Raw genomic sequence first — 17,605 nt, forward strand, 5'->3', positions numbered from 1 at the left:
TCCACATTCAGTCAGCTATGTGTCTGTGTGTAGAACATGGATACTGGAGAATGGCTGTGAATCATTGTGACTTAACCTGGTGATGACTCCAAAATCAGCTGTCATGTCAGATGGGATTTCAGTGCTGATCACACTAACAAAACCTGCTGCCTGGGATGGGGCTACTGACCAGGGAAATGCTGTTTTCTCAATCCCTGTGACTACAGCCATGCATTTTAGAGGGCTGATGGTCCGACTGATGACAAGTGTACAGAAGAGACTCTGTGTTTCAAGGTGAGTGATGAAATGGGACATTCTGTGGTCCCACATGAGGCTTTCACCACAGGACATTTCCTCCAGTCTCAAAGGTTCAGGAGAGATGGAAGACAGGGCAATGTCACACTCAAGTGATGAAGAATATTCTGATATAACTGTAATATGCCTCATAAACCAGGTGAGTCCATCCCTGATATACATGGTGAGTGAGTTCAATGAAAGAGAAGGACTCACAGAGATGCCAGAGTGACCAGAATAACAAACCTCAGTCCCTCTCCACTTATAAGAAGAAGGCAGCTCCACATGCAAATTTCCCCTCAAGCTCTGGGGTAAATCCTCTCTGCGCTGTGGGGCTCACAGCTCTCTCCTCACACAGGGCTGAGGTCTCTGGGGAAGCAGAACTGTGGTCTAGAAGAAGATGAGACTGCTGGGTCTTCTCCTGTGCCTGGTGACAGCCCCCCAGGGTGAGTGTCTCAGTTGTCAGACACGGGTCTATGGGATGGTTGTGTCTGCACGTGACTGACTGAGACTGATGCTCCTTGTCCCCAGGTGTCCTGTCCCAGGTGCAGCTGCAGGAATCAGGCCCAGGACTGGTGACGCCCTCGCAAACCCTGTCCCTCACCTGCACTGTCTCTGGATTCTCCATCACATCCAGTGGTTACTGTTGGGGTTGGATCCGACAACACCCTGGGAAGGGACTGGAGTGGATGGGACGCATATGTTATGAGGGGAGCACTCACTACAGCCCATCCCTCAAGAGCCGCTTCTCCATCTCCAGAGACACGTCCAAGAACCAGTTTTCTCTGCAGCTGAGCTCTGTGACCACCGAGGACACGGCCGTGTATTACTGTACGAGAGACACAGCGAGGGGAAGTCAGTGTGAGCCCAGACACAAACCTCCCTGCGGGGACAGGAGGGCCGGGCTGCAGGGGGCGCTCAGGACACCAGGGGGCGCTCCTGACCCACGGAGCCCGAGACCAGCCCCAGGAGCAGGTGCAGAGGGAGGTGGGGAAGGAAGGGGCTTCCTGTGGGAGCAGGGTTTCCTCTCAAAGCTCCCAGCCTCATGCATGAACAGTTCTTCCTCTCTATGGCTCTATTTTTTCATATTCTCATGGCAGACAAAAAACAAAGAGGTAACGTCTGTTTGTAGATGGCAGATCATCAGGGACTGTGGACCTCTCTGTCACCAAATCTGTACATATCCTGACATTCTCAAAGTGAATCACGATTTCCTTTGCAATTAAATAAAGCATGTATCTCTGTATTCCCGCTATACTGTTTGATCCAGAAGGGTAAATTCTTATTGTCATACAGAAATAGGATCAAATATATATAAAATGTTATTTGCGACAGAAGCTACAAACAGCCAAATGTCCTCCTCATTTGCAAATAAGCAAAGAAATTTATCAATGACATTCTATACAAAAACAAAACAAAACAACAGCAATCATTTATCAGGCAACCACAAGGGTGGATATTAATGATTATACAATGAATGAGGGAGCCTCAGAAATTGCAAACTGGATGTCTTGGGTGCTCACGGAGACACCAGCGGACCACAGTGGTGTGGCTGGGCTTCCTCCCATGCTTGCCCACTCCCAGGTGGAAAGACCCCCTCCCTGCAGGGGGCGCCTTCCCTCACTTTCAGCAGGACCCTGAGGGATGGATGGCTCCACACACTGAAGTAAACGCACCCAGACTTCAGGGATGGACCGTGTCCTCAGTCAGGGTCTGATACCTCTCCTGACAGCACCTGTCTCCTCCAGGTGCCTCCATCTTTGGTTCTCTCCTGTGAGCGCACAGGACCCCGGGCAGCCAGCACTCCACTGCTCCACGTCCCCTGCAATCGCCCTTCCCCACGTCCAGGTCCAGCTGCCCACCCCCTACTGGAAATGACATCATCTCCATGGACTGGGTCTGGAGCTCTATTTGATGGCTTATCCAGCTGCTCCCCTGACAAGACTGTGAGGCAGGTGCTGCAGCTGCCACTGGGGACAGGATGGCTTGTCCACCCACTAAAGGAGCTGAGGCTCAGTGGGTGGTGAGTGGCAGCTCCCCATCTTGATGTCCTGTCTGTCCTGGGGGTGAACCCCTGCCACACATGTACGGGTGGTGCCATCAGGGACCCAGAATCCCCAGGAGAGCTGTGCCCTGGATGCAGCCCCCATCCAGGAGTGGGGCTGAGGAGGGAGGGATGAAGTCATGTGTTTTGGAGACTCCGTGGATCTCAGTCTCACCAGGATCAGGCTGGGGCTGAACGAGGGACATGGATGTCCCCCTCTGGCAAGAGAGCCCTATGAGCTGGAGCTGTGTACAGAAAGCCTGTGGCCTGGCTGCACCGGCCTGCAGAATTTTTCTTCTTATCTCCATGGGATACAGTTGTGATGGCTTAAGCCTTAGAGGTTCCTGTTCCCAGGAGAATTGTTCCTCTTTGGGGAGAGTTAGGGGTGTTCCTGAATCTGTGACTTGCCAAAGGCCAGCCACGATGAGTATATTCAGGTCCCAAGAAGAAAAGATATAGAATTGAAGAAAATGTACACAAAGAGTTAAAGCAGGGGTTGGGAACCTTTTTGGCTGAGAGAGCCATGAACGCCACATATTTTAAAATGTATTTTCATGAGAACCATACGACTCGTGTATGTTATGCATCATATAAAAAAAATTAGGTGTTGTCCTGGAGGACAGCTGTGATTGGCTCCAGCCACCCACAACCATGAACATGAGTGGTAGGAAATGAATGGATTGTGATACATGAGAATGTTTTATATTATTAATGTTATTATTTTTTATTAAAGATTTTCTGCGAGCCAGATGCAGCCATTAGGCTCATGAGCCATAGGTTCCCAACCCCTCAATTAAAGAATATAAAAGATGGGTTTATAAGGGCTTCACAGTTCCTGCTAACAGAAAATTACCGCCGTAACAGAGCCACAGGACATAGCCACCCCCAGGAGCTGCATCCTTCTTTATTCACAGGGTCAAGTGAGCCTTTAGCTAATCAGTTGGGTTTCCAAGGCAACCCGAGAACTCCTCCAGGTGTAGAAAACCCCCACCATACTCAAACATACCAGTCTTACACAAAGAAGTAACTTTGTTCTAGGGAACACGAGGGGCAGGACGAGTATTGAAGCACAGCCTTTTCCAACTTAGTGAGGTGGGGGGCTGGGCAGCAGCCAGTTCCCCCCACCTCTGTCCCCAAAATCCAAAATGCAAAATATCCTGTGACTTTTAAGTCCCCAACAGTGACTACTGCCATATTTGTTGTGATCCAGCATGGGGCCTCAGGACATATCAGGGGGTACACACACACACACACACACACACACACACACACACACACACACTGACTGTGTTTCATCCCCAGGAACAGGTGAAGATGGAGGTTCAGGGCTTATATCCTATTGTGATCTGGGGCTTCCATTCCACATCGAGTGTCCCAAAGGGAACCAGTGCACTTTAATTATTTTGTGCTCACCAGAGAAACCCCTGAATAATAATAATGAACACCAGAGTCAAGGTGGCTATGAAACCATCATCTACCTCAGCTGTCCTGGGGGCTTGACTCCCCAATACAGACACCTGCAGACTTGGTGTCTGAGGGCTCATTCCTGGTTCAGAGGCAGCCTTCATAGCCCTGTGTCCTTGTGGAGAATGGTGACAGAGCTCTCAGGGTCCTTATCTTGATGGTACCAGTCCTGTTACAAATCCCTTACCCACCATGACATAATTGCCTCCAAGATGCCACCACCTTAGAGGAGGGGCACAAACATTACTTCACTCGTGAGGTTGACCTATAGTTTATTCACATGCAAAAAATAAGTAACATAAGTGGGAAATCAGCACACATCTCAAACATCCCATCCTTACACAAAGAACTAACTTCCTTCCATTCCCTCTGGGGAACACAGGGGGCAGGACGAGTATTGAAGCACAGCCTTTTACAACTTAGTGAGGTGGGGGGCTGGGCAGCAGCCAGTTCCCTACACCTCTGTCCCCAAAATCCAAAATGCACAATACCCTGTTGTGGTCTTGTTCTTCCTTTCCACATCGGGTCTCCCAAAGGAACTTTTACACTTTTATTAATTTCTGCTTACCAGTGACATCTCTGAATGCTATGAAAGAATGCCAGAGTTGGGGTGGCTATGAAACCTGCAGCTATCTCATCTGTCCGCGGGGGGCAAATCTCCAATACAGACACCAGCAAACTCAGTGTCTAAGAGCCGGTTCATACTCTTATAACCTTATTCTGTACATTCTGATGTGTCTAGGAGATGCTTCAGGAAAGCTTCAGGGGACAGTGAGGAGAATTACAAGCCCAGATGCAGGGCTCGATGCTTCCAGATGTGGATACATAAATATGACCCCCTATGATTGATTATATAGTTATCAACTTGCTCTTATGGCCACCAAATAGCCCCAAGACTCCAACACCTGCATTGAGGCACTGCCCTCTCTGTAGGTCTTCACCCCAGAGCCCCATATATAGTAGGAGGACATGCAAATAGGCTCCCTCTGCTCATGAAAAGCACCCAGCCCCGACCCTGCAGCTCTGGGACAGGAGCCCAACCTGGGATTCCCTGAAGTGCTCGTTCCCTGGAACAGAGAGTACAGACACCACTCACCATGGAGATTAGGGTCTTCTGGGCTTTTCTTGTTGCTATTTTAGGAGGTAATTTATGGAGAACAAGATGCTGACTATGTGAGTGAGTGTGCCTGAGACAATCAATGAACATGGGACAGTTTCCTGACCAGGACATCTTTTTCTTGGCAGGTGTCCAATGTGAGGTGCAGCTGGTTGAGTCTGGGGGAGGCTTGGTGCAGCCTGAGGGGTCTCTGAGACTCTCCTGTGCAGCCTCCGGATTCACAGTCAGTAACTCCTGGATGCACTGGGTCCGCCAGGCTCCCGGGAACGGACTGGAGTGGGTCTCACGAATTACTAAAAGTGGTGGTACATACTACGCAGACTCCGTGAAGGGCCGATTCACCATCTCCAGAGACAACGACAAGAACACCCTGTATCTGCAAATGAGCAGCGTGAGAGCTGAGGACACGGCCGTGTATTACTGTGCAAGGGAGACAGACACACAGCGAGGGGAAGTCAGTGTGAGCCCAGACACAAACCTCCCTGCGGGGACGGGAGGGCCGGGCTGCAGGCGGCGCTCAGGACACCAGGGGGCGCTCCGGACCCATGGAGCCCGAGACCAGCCCCAGGAGCAGGTGCAGAGGGAGGTGGGGAAGGAAGGGGCTTCCTGTGGGAGCAGGGTTTCCGCTCAGAGCTCTCAGCTGCATCCAGGGGCACTTCTTCCTTCTTCTCTGTGGCTCTAATGTTTCATATTCTCACTGTGACAACAAACGAGGCTGTAATGTTGCCTGTTTGCCTAGGAAATACCAGAAGTTATATGAAACTTTCCTTCAACAAGTTCCAGTATTTTCTGGTTTTCTTTTTTGACAAATAAACCACACAGAGTGCTCTCATCTCCCCGTGGTTGGGAAACATTTTCCACAAACTGAGATGCCAGCTCAGTTTAAACACCAGTGAGCTGATCCAGGCCTCTGTGTTCTACTTGCTAAACTGTGCTCACGTCGGCCCAGCGTTCGGACAGGCACACCTGGCCCCACAGTGATTACGATCCTCACCCAAGACATCCACCCTCAGGTTTCTGTCCTTCCTACCACACATTGTAAACCTTTGGACTTTAATTCACTCAGATGGAGGTAGAAACCCACCACTGCACCTGGTTTCAAGAATCACAAGATTTTTGAAGTGATTTTCATTAGCTTCCCTTTGGAAAGGACACTAGTGATTACAGTGATATCCCAACCAGATTCTTCAGGAAGATTTCCATTGTTGACACCTTTAATTAAACTTTAATTATTAAAGCATCCAAACTTAATCATCTCTGAAAATCCTGTCACTTAATAGATCACCCAGCTGTAAGAATCTAGATATTCCTGGGGTCTGTGTTCAGCCATCACAGTACCATGAGGATCAGGGCCTCATATATTATAGGGACCCAGGACAGGTACCTTCCTGTGTACTAGAGGCTTTGTGTTTGGGAGTGAGTGTGTGCATGTGAGTGTGTACATGCCAATCAGTTTGCACAAGGCATTGTGACTGTGTAGGCAATGTGTGTTGTGTGTGCACATGTATGTTATCAGCTCTGTGACAAGGGTCTTGTCACAAGTAAATGAGAATCAGTCTCCTGGAAAATCACAACCCATAAAAACTCTGCTTCTCTCCTGTGGTTACTCCCCAGTGATGGTTGGTGTCACTGATCTTCATAGGACATATTTCAAACTGAGGGCCACATTCATAGGGTTTTCCTAATCCAAAAAAGGGTAACATGATATTAAAGGCAGCATGAAAACTGCCTGTACTCAAAATCAAAACAGGGAATTCTGAGACTCATGCCACAGTCAAGGCCTCAAAAACCCCAGGTGACTTCTACCTCATCCACATTCAGTCACCCATTTGTCTGCATGTGGGACATGGATACTGGAGGATAGCAGTGAATTAATGTAACTTAACATGGCGGTGGCTCCAGTATGAGCTCTTGTATCAGATGTGAATTTAGTTTTGAGTAAACTAACATCACCTGCCCCCTGGGATGGGGCTAATGACCTGGGAAATGCTGTTTTCTCAATACCTGTTAATGGAACCATACATATTAGAGGCTGATGATCCAATTAATGTGAATTGTGCAGAAACAATTGTGAGTTTAACATGAATAATAGAATGGAACCACCTGATTCCACCAGATGCTGCCACCCCACGACATCCTTTCTAATCCGAAAGGCTCTGGGTGGATTAAGCACAGGGAAGTGGGATACTCAAGAACTGAAAAAATATGACAATCCCTCATTACTGATGAGAACCGCATCTTAGGAAAGAAGATAGGGAGAGAAATCAGGTGGATCAGGGAGCCTGAATTCAGTCATGATTAACAGATAACAGCAGAGACAACAAATTTATTTTCAAAGACAGAGTTAAAAGTCACTTATTATGAAGTCCTATTTCTTTCTAGTCAAAGTCTTTAAAACTACCAGTTGACTGATTTCTCCACTTTAAGTTTAAGCACAAAAGCTGCAAATATCAAGTTAACAAGAACTAGTATTATTATTGTCATGAAGAGGACATTACAAATAATACAAAATATCTTTATTGTCCATGTCATCATGTCCCTCTTTTCTTCACACAGTTAAATCTTGACCTTAAAGTTGAGCTCTTCCAGCCCCAAGTCTTGGGAGTTTAGAGAGGAGGCTGGTTTAAGTCACAAGGGTCATGCAGCCTGCATGTCTCAGAGTGACCACCAGGGGGCACCAAACCCTCCACAATCTTCTTGGATGTTCCTGGAGCTGTTATGTGCGTATTGCAAAACATAGTGTAAAACCTCACTACCTGCTTAGATGTAAGGATCCATTCCTAAACACACTGGGAGCTCAATCACCTCTGGGTCCTCACACTTACAAGTCCATTCTCTCGCTCACCTGTTCCTATGTTGGTTCTACACACACAGTTCTATAAAGTGCTGTCACTGATAAGTTAACATTCCCACAGCCTCTCCATCAGCTCCATGAATCTCTCAACCTTCTCAGTGACTCTGATCCCAATAATAATGAAGCAACTACTCAGGGGAAAGGAATGTGGGGGAGAAAGTGCAGGGTAGGGAGTAAAGAGGAACAAATATACTGTGAAAAAAATAATTTGAACTTGGATGATGGGTATACAGCATAATCAACAGTTCAAATGATATAGAAATATTTACTTGAAGCCTATTTACTCTAATTGATTTATGTCACCCTGTTTAATTTAACTTTCTAAACAAAATTAAATTAATTTAAAAAACTGAAAAGAATCACAACTTCTCAACACTCAGTCTCCTTTGTCTCCTTGAAGTTCAAGAAGCCAGAGGTACTCAGGGCCAAGGCACCAACAACACCACATACACGAAGTTCACTCTCACAAGATATGCTGTGTGTGGTCTCTTCCCAGGTGTGTACATGTCTTCAGCCCTGACGTGTAGATAACACTAAAATTGAGATGTTAGTTCATTCTCTCATTACATACAGGGGTATCTGTAACCTCAAGGGACAGGTCCCACTCTGCCTTGGAGTTCTTTCAGGGGAGCAATGGGGACTCCTGGGGAGAAGCAAAGGCCCAGATGCAGCGTTCACTCTTACCAGAGTGGTCTATTCGTCATGCCACAAACCTATATATGATTCTTCATTTGAAATGTTGTCATGACCACTGCACTTCAGAGGATGCTCACAGGAGCACTGAGGCACTGCCCTCTGTAGGGCTCTATCCCAGAGCTCACTATAGAGTAGGACGATATGCAAATAAGGCCCCTTCTGCTTATGAAAACCAGACAAGCCATGAACCTTTGAGTCAGAAGCCAGGCACGTGATTTCCATTTGTGTCGACTCCCTGCTTAGTACTGAACACAGACCACTCACCATGAAGTTTAGGCTCATCTGGGTTATTCTTGTTGCTGTTTTCAGAGGTAATTTATGAAAAACAAGACACTAAGTATGTAAGTGTGTGTGACTGAGAAAAACAATGGAAGTATGACAGTCCTGACCAGAACGATTCTGTGTTTGCAGGTGTCCAGTGTGAGGTGCAGCTGCTGGAGTCTGGAGGAGGTTTGGTGCAGCCTGGGGGGTTTCTGAGACTCTCCTGTGCAGCCTCAGGGTTCACCTTTAGTAACTATTGGATGGTCTGGGTCCGCCAGGCTCCCGAAAAGGGCCTAGAGTGGGTCTCATACATTAATGGCAATGATGGTAGTACAACCTACGCAGACTCCGTGAAGGGCCGATTCACCATCTCCAGAGAAAACGCCAAGAACACTCTATATCTGCAAATGAACAGCCTGAGAGCCGAGGACACGGCCGTGTATTATTGTGCGAAAGGCACAGTGAGGGGAAGTCAGTGTGAGCCCAGACACAAACCTCCCTGCAGGAGGGGCCGCCACCACCAGGGGGCGCTCTGGGTCTCTGAACACAAGGACCATCAGGAGCAGGTGCAGTTGGAGGGGAAGAGCTGGTTTCCTGTGTGGTTTCCTCCTCATGTCACAGTTCTCCTCAGGGAACCCTCTGGTTTCCTGATTCTGCACTTCCCTCTGAATCTCTGGGTTAGAAAAGTCAGCTGTAAAGACAGACATCTTTCCTTCAGAGGCAAAGTCAGAGAGTCTCTTCAGCTTCTCTTGTTCCCAAATCCCAATTCGTCATCAGATCCTCTGACCGACATCAGCTGACTCTCACCTGAGACTCTGCTGGACTCACAGTGCAGCGCAGCTCCTGAGAGCTCAGTGTCCCAGCCAGTCAGCAGCAGCACAAGTGCTTCTGGATACTGGAAACCTGGGAAGAATGAAACCAAACTTACAGAAGAAAGACCCCTGGATGTGGTCATTGACTTAACATCAAGCTCAGAGCTTGGAGATCAGTGCACTCAACGCAGCAGGATAGAGACACAGGACAGCTTCATATGCGTGTGTAGGCTGACAGCAAACAAACACACTAAGGGGACATGAAATGTTTATCACATATCGAGTGAGAAATCTGTGAGAAGAACAATAAAAGACCATCAGCAAGTAGAGGTTCCCTTATAGAACCAGGAAGGGAGACTGGCTCAGGGCTTTTATTTTGTCAAGGTGGTGGGGAAGGAGCACGGGTGCTGTTTTCAGGGTCTCATGTGACTTCCGTCTCCCAGTGATGAGTGATGAGGAGACCACACTTCCCTGTCAGACTCCAGGGTGGGGCAGATGTAGCAGAAGCAGCAATGAGCCTTCAAGTCTCTGCAATCAAACTTAAAATAAACGGCATTCTGAATACCTAGTGCATAAAATTGAGCAAGAATGAGCAAATCAATAGGTAACGGGTCATTATAGGGGGATTACAAGCATATTCATAGAAAAACTGAAGGAGAATGATTATGAGTAAGGAAATGAAGAAGATGATGACGATAATCATGATAGTTTAGATAGGGAGCTGGTTCAACACTTTACTTGGAATCTGTCCCCTGAGCCAGGACTTCAGCTTTCATGGAAGGTCTTGAGTTGGCTTTTGCTTCTAGAGATGAAAAGCTTTTCAAGGATCTATGAGGGATGACACTTTAATGAGCCCAATTGGAGTAACCTTCCCATTGAATTAAATTTTGTAAGAATCCCTGGTTGTAAATCTAAACCCAAAGATGGAAATCATGGAGTTTTACTATTGTGTTAAGATTCCTTGCAATGAGGTTGACAACCAGTTTTCTCTGATGTTCAATCTAATACATATAAGTTACTGCTTGAAAATCAAAAGCCAGATTAAAACATAATCTGTAAAGGCAACTTTAATTTGTTTGTGACAGGAGTGGGTATAAATATTAATTGTTTTCACTACTTTTCCATCTTTGAATGCAGTAGGGCAGAGGCCAGTGTTGGCCCAACATCTCTCAATGCATGGCTCTTCCGGTTTCTGTATCACAGGGAGATGACGGATGTGTACTTTAGGGAGAGGGGGATTGCTCATAAGAGCAAGAGGGAGGTCTTTATGACAAGGGAGTTATAGGATGTCTGAAAGCTTGATTTATTTTTGTTTGAAAGGTCTACTTTTACCTCCTGTCACCTGGAACTTGGATTAGTTTTCAAGCTACAGCTTTCTTGTATAAATGACCTCAGATGTTATCTGTGTCTACTTCAGGAAAAAAGATAGATTAACCTGCTTAAACAATGAGGACAATCACAACGTAGTGAGATGACAATTCCAGATGTGTGTCACCTCAGATGGACATAATTCACTCACTGTGTTAAATCAACTCACATATACAGAGTTCCTTTTTCCACTTTGCACATTGATACATCCCTGTGAATCGTCTTCCACTTCCAGTGAACACCCGTCATGTGTGCACACAGTGATAACCCTCCAAGGGTCACATGCAGACCTGAAATGAGATTGTTAGAAGGAAGAAATGGTTCTTCAAGTTAACTGTTGTGAACCAGCAAAGTCCCTACATGCTCCCGCCCCCGCCCTCTGACTAGGACAGCATCACCCGTCCACGTATACAGATTCTGCTCGTGAATCTAAGTTTTAACAACAATGCCTGACTTATTTCTGTAAAATTAGATCCTTCAGCTCCTGTAATAGGATCTTCTTTGTATGAGTTATTCATTCTGCAATCAATGGACAACAAAAACAATGTTTTCATATCAATAATGATTTTATTTACATCTTTCATTCTGTATTAGTGGTTGCTGGAAAGATTTTCCATAATTAATTTTCTATAACCTAAATGATATTACTCCACAATCCTTACCAACATCTTCACCTAAACATACATAGTCATAACTGAGGTTTTTCTATGTCCCCAAGATTTTTAACTGACTTTCATCTGTGTCTAGAGGATAGAAACTGAAATGAGAGCAGTGCAGATGATGCTGGAAAGAATGGTGATCTTTCATGGTGTCTCAAGAGAGCATTCCAAAAGAGATACATAAGGGAGGTGGCACCATGGTGGTAAGAGTTCATGGGGATGAGAAAGAAGGCTGCCCCCAGGGTCCCAGTGTCTCATCTCCATTTGTCCTGCCAGGAAGGAAGTCCTGCCTGGTCTTCATCAGACCCAGGAGAAAGGCCAGTGTCCACAAATGCTGTGCCATGGCTCAGTCCAGTTCAGTCTACATCTGCCCCATCAGCTAGACTGCTCAGTTCCCGGCTGTGCTCTGACTGGCGCTGTCCCCAGGCCACTTCCTGGTGTCTCCACACCTGCTGTGGCCACTAGGATGCTTGGAGAGCATCCTCCCCTGAGTCAACTGACAATGGTGCCACCTCCTCTTCCTCCCAATCCTGAGGTGTGACCCTCCTGCAGGGGTGGGTTCTCCAGGGGACTTCCTGTTACAGGGAAGTAAGTGTAAAAAGATGACCCAACCCACCTCTGGTACTGTGGGAGCTTTGGGGGTCTCTATGATCTCTAAGTAAGTAACATGTAACTCTATATGACTATGATCCCTTCTACATGGAATGTGGGTTTACAGAACCTACAGGAAGGGAAACAGAAAGCTCGCTCTTCTAAAACTGTGTTTGTGTTATGGGTGCAGTTGACAGACTTTCCAAAGTAAGTCACTCCCAGGCCTAGAGACCATGTGAGGGCACCGCCCGTGTGCCACGTACAGGAAGGCAGATCTGGAGCTCATTGTGATGAAATCTTCACTGTGTGTGATTTTACTGAATGTTAGAAGCAAAGTAAGATTTCAGCCACATGCAGGGATGACTTTGATGGACCTCTAACCAGAAAATAGGGACCTAAGTGGCCCCAGCATTCCCAAACACTTCAACTGGTTTAAAGGAGTGTCCACTATGTCAGGGCATCTGACAGCTCCAGGGCTGAGGCTGCTGGTGGCCACATAAAGATCTTGCTTGGGGTCTCCTTGCACAGACATTAAAGCTTAGTAAGGTCAGTTCACGATGTCTAGAAGGGTCAAAAGCATATGGTGTCCCTGAGGGTACATTTTGAAGTCAGGACACAGCCATCAAAACCCAACTGGAGATTCTTTTTGAGAGGTCAGTGCCCTGTGAGTTCAGTCAGGACCCTCCCCTGCTTGGCTCACACTGGGCAGCAGGGGGTGCTCAGGACCCACATGACAAAGTTACTGTCCAAGGAGCAGGTCCAGACAAAGCTTTAGAAAGATAACCTCTCAGGGCCTAAATCGTTCATTAAAATATATATGTAATCAGAGATTGTTGATTTTTCCATAAATATTATACTTTATCAGGAACGTGTCTGTAAGTTGATAGAACATAGAACCACATTCATGAGAGATTATCAAGGCTCTTGGATGTCTGAGGAGTAAGGATCTGGGGACAAGGATGGTTTTCTTAAGTCACTAGATGCAGCATTTATGAGAAATTCAGATACAGGAATGTGAAACTCAGGAATCACAGCCCAGAACAGGTCCAGGTGGTCTCAGTGTCACTCAAAGTGGGTTCATAGTGAAGAGTATGACCTGTGAGGATTCTTCCTCAGTGGGAGGAGCTCCATCTGCATAGGGCTCAGGGACCTGGGAGGAGACACATGTTTTCCCAACAAGGATTAGGACTTGGACCCTCAGACTTGCACTGAGCATGGTCCTTATGTTCACTGTCTTCTCTCAAGTGGGGTCACGTATTCAGCTATAAAATACTCTGCCTCATAAATATGCAAATAAGGTGAGTAGTTAAATATGAATGTGTCTGTGTCCTGAGAGCATCCCCCACAGCCACACCCTCTTCAAGACAAATCCTGACAGCTCAGCCCCTCACCATGGACTGGAGCTGGAGAGCCTTCCTCCTGGTGGCAGTGGCTGCAGGTAAGGGGCTCTGCAGTCCCTGGGATGATGGGGGACCAAGGACTAGTCAATGGGGAATTCCACACACTCCTGTCTCCTCTCCACAGGTGTCCACTCCGAGGTGCAGCTGGTGCAGTCTGGGGCTGAGCTGAGGAAGCCTGGGGCCTCAGTGAAGGTCTCCTGCAAGGCTTCTGGATACACCTTCACCAGCTACGATATACACTGGGTGCATCAGGCTCCTGGACAAGGGCTGGAGTGGATGGGGTGGGTTTACCCTGGTAATGGTAACACAGGCTACGCACAGAAGTTCAAGGGCAGAGTCACCATGACTGCAGACAAGTCCACGAGCACAGCCTTCATGGAGCTGAGCAGCCTGAGAGACGAGGACACGGCCGTGTATTACTGTGCGAGACACAGCGAGGGAAAGTCAGTGTGAGCCCAGACACAAACCCCCCTGCAGGAGGGGCCGCCACCACCAGGGGACGCTGTCGGTCTGTGAACACAATTACCTTCAGAAGCAGGTGCAGTTACAGATTAAGGTCTGCTTTCCTGATTGGTTTCCTCTTTTTTTTTCTTTTAAATAACTGGTCTTTAACTATTTTTATTTATTTATTCTTTTTAGAGAAGAGAGAGAGAGAGAAAGAGAGAGAGAGAGAGAGAGAGAGAGAGAGAGAAGAACCAACTCCCGTATGTGCCTTGACTGGGCAAGCCCAGGGTTTTGAACTGGCCAACTCAGTGTTCCAGGTCAACTCTTGACCCACTGAGCCACCACAGGTCAGGCTGGTTTTCTCTTCATGTCACAGTTCCCCTCAGGGAACCACTCTGGGTTCCTGATTCTGCACTTTCTTCAAAAGTTGCTGAGTTAGAAAAGTCTGTTGTTCACACATATTTGGAGGGATGGTGACAAGTATTAGACCCTCAGCTGAACCCTCATGCTGCTGAACCAGAAGTGTGGGGAGATGTTATTTCCTGTCAGCCTCTGGGGGTCCCACTCTTATCCCACAGTCTAAGGAACTCTTCTTTCTTTCTCTACTCTTTAAAAGACACATGGTCCAGTTATTGGGCAGATAGGTGATATTCTGAATTTTGTTATACAACCATTCAACATGAAAAGGTCAGATACGTAAGAGAGAAGTGTCATCCACAAGATATCACTGTTTTCTGGGCCTCTGTCCCTCCAAGTGAATGAATACAAATAAACACTAAGTCCTTCTTTGTTTAAAGATTGAATGTCAGGCACTGGCCTGGTAGCTCAGTAGATAGGGTATAGTTCCAGTGAACTAAGGTCACACGTTGGACCCCCAGTCAGGGCACACATGAAAAGCCACCAGTGAGTGGACAACTAAATGGAAAAATTGCTGGAACAATGAGGTGATGCTTCTCGCTTTCTCTCTCTCTCTCTCTCTCTCTTTCTCTCTCTCTTCCTTCTCTTCTCTCTCCAACCAGTGGAAAAGACAAAAGTTCATATTACATGTTAGAGAACATTTGTAGATAAGAAAAGCTTACAGAATTTTAAGATTCGGGACATCATCTTCTCACCTGTAAAGAAGAAAAAATAGAGTGTCAGGTGCTGGGGGAGAATAATTTATGAAATGACCACACGGGTGGACAGCACTCTCACCATGGAGTGTCTGACAGTGGCCGTGTACAAATGAATTCTCAGGGATTTCACATGGGAGCTGTGACTGATGAATCTTGTTGCAGGACCTGATTGTGCCCCCAGCGAGCCTATGAGCATCTCTGATAATAACATGCTTAAACCTGGAAAAGAAATGCTATGTTTGACCCTAGAAACACATGTATTAGATCTGACCAGCAGTTGTCACAAACAAAACAGCAAGTCAATTCGCACATCTCAAGTTCTATTTGATCATGAAAACCAAATCGTTCATATTTTTTATAAACTGTACATTAACAGACATCACTGGATACCACATATTAAAAAACACACAAGGAAAGAAAAACAGGGTTAGCAGAGACCAATGAGTGAGCAGTTCCGTCCATCAAAGACAAAAAAAAAAGACATAAAAAGCTTTAGAGATCAATTACAAACCATGATATTACTTGCAAACAACTTGCAATAATTGTGCAAATGAAAAACTTGTTTGAAAATCAAGATTCATAAAAAAATAAAATTACAAATTAGAATATATGGAAATCAAAAACTTTTTTTAGCCTAAAGACAATGAAGAAAATGAAGGAAAAACCACAGAGTAGAAGAAAATACAGCAAACTAAGAAAATCTTTTTTGTTTCTTTATTTTAGAGACATAGGAATAAGAAGAGAGAGAGAAACAAATATTGTTATATATGTGGTGACCAGGGGTTGAACCCAGAACCTTAGTGTATTGAGACAATGCTCTAACAAACTGAGCAACCTGGCCAGGCTTCAAAATTTAAAAACACCAAAGAACTATATCTAGAATATAAAAAGAAACCTCCAGACTGATCCAAGATGGTGGCAGAGTAGGTGGATGTTACACTCACCTCCTAACAGGACCAAATAGAGTTACAACTAAATTTAAGAACAATCATCCTGAATAACCAGCTCAAGACTAAAGACAGGAGGAGTCTTATAACCAAGGACTCACAGAAGAATCCACATGGAGTCTGGTCGGAAGGGCAGAGATGTGAAAAAGGCTGGCCCAGCACCCACTAGTGACAGCTAAGTTCTAACAGAGCTGCCTCACCTGCAGGGGAGTTTTCCCCTGAGTGCTGTGGGGCCATAATCCCATACCAGGTTCTCCAGCCAGGAGGACCAAAGCTGAGAAGAGGTGTCCACACAGCATTCAGCTGTGAACATAGCAGTGTGTCTTTCTGTCAGAAAAATACAGGATAAAAAAGAAAGAAAAAGAAAGAAAGAAAGAAAGAAAGAAAGAAAGAAAGAAAGAAAGAAAGAAAGAAAGAAAGAAAGAAAGAAAGAAAGAAAGAAAGAAAGAAAGAAAGAATCCACAGAGACACGGATACAAACTCAAGGGAACAACACACAAAATCTCATTCCTGGTCACTTACCACAGCTCCTGCAAAGGGAGGGCTGAGCCAGCTGGAGTTGTGTGAGGAAAGTGTGGGGTTTGGCAGCTCTGGGAGGAGACATGGGTGGTACAGACACAAGGGTCCCTGTGCTGAGTCATTCTTCAGCACCACAGTCATCAGCATTCTTTGTGGAGCACGGCCCCTGGTGGGGCATCAGGTCTTGGAGGACAAGTGTCTAAACTCTGCACTTCCTCTCACCCCACCCTGCAGAGATTAGCTTCTGCTGAAGAGTCGGTGGCCTCGACCTGAGAGTAGAGGTCTGGACAAACTCAGAGGGTGACAGAGACTCAGTTGTCTGAACTTAATGTCAGAGCATCTGGCAGCTCCAGGAAAGGGGCCTCCTGGTGTTTTCATAAAGTCCTTTCTTGAGGTCTCTCTCCACAGTCATTGGTATTACTGATGCCCATTCATGTCCATAGTTGTTAAAGCCTTCAATGTCCCTGAGGGAGCAGTGTGAAGTCAGGGTGCACCTTCAGTGCTGTAGCAGAGATCCTGAGAGGTCATTGCCCAGTGAGTCCAGTCAGGACCCTCCCCTGTTGGTCAGCATCTGGGCAGCAGAGACACTCAGGTCCCATGAGCACAGGGCAGCTTCCCCAGGAGCAGGTGCAGAGGGAGCTGGGGAGGGGTTTCCTCTGAGGGACAGACTTTATAATGTGTGGCTGTAATCCATGCTGCATTATGTGCCTGTGACATCTCATCAAGCTCCCAGGCACTTGGGGCCTCTATCTAGCCACATGCACTCCAGCAGTCTGGAGGTCACAGCATGACATCCCCATCACTGGACTGAGATCATGTGATGGCAGGACCACCCTTTCTCTGAGGATCCATGGGAGTGCTGTGGTGTGAATACACGTGTTGCTCCAATATTATATGTTCAAATTGTCCTCCTCAAAGAGGATTGTATCAGGAAGTGGATCTTACAGAGGGACTTAGGTCATAAGATGCCCACATAGCCTGACCAGGTGGTGGTGCAATGGATAAAGCGTCGGACTGGGATGCGAGGACCCAGGTGCGAGA

The 17,605-nt window shown here is 46.6% G+C and overlaps 2 gene segments (V, D, J or C); both read left to right on the plus strand.

Annotated features, from left to right (window-relative positions):
- Positions 1–8,698: 8,698 nt before the first annotated feature.
- Positions 8,699–17,605, plus strand: part of LOC136407738 (immunoglobulin heavy constant mu-like) — a 318,310-nt gene continuing 309,403 nt past the window's right edge. The window contains 2 exon segments of the C gene segment in view: positions 8,699–8,759; positions 8,860–9,170. Coding sequence covers positions 8,714–8,759; positions 8,860–9,170 — 357 coding nt within the window.
- LOC136375788 (immunoglobulin heavy variable 1-8-like) lies at positions 13,493–13,992 on the plus strand. The segment is given in 2 exon segments: positions 13,493–13,577; positions 13,664–13,992. Coding segments are annotated over 2 exon segments (375 nt in total).

This window comes from Saccopteryx leptura, chromosome 6, assembly GCF_036850995.1.
Source record: "Saccopteryx leptura isolate mSacLep1 chromosome 6, mSacLep1_pri_phased_curated, whole genome shotgun sequence".
Lineage (NCBI taxonomy): Eukaryota > Metazoa > Chordata > Mammalia > Chiroptera > Emballonuridae > Saccopteryx > Saccopteryx leptura.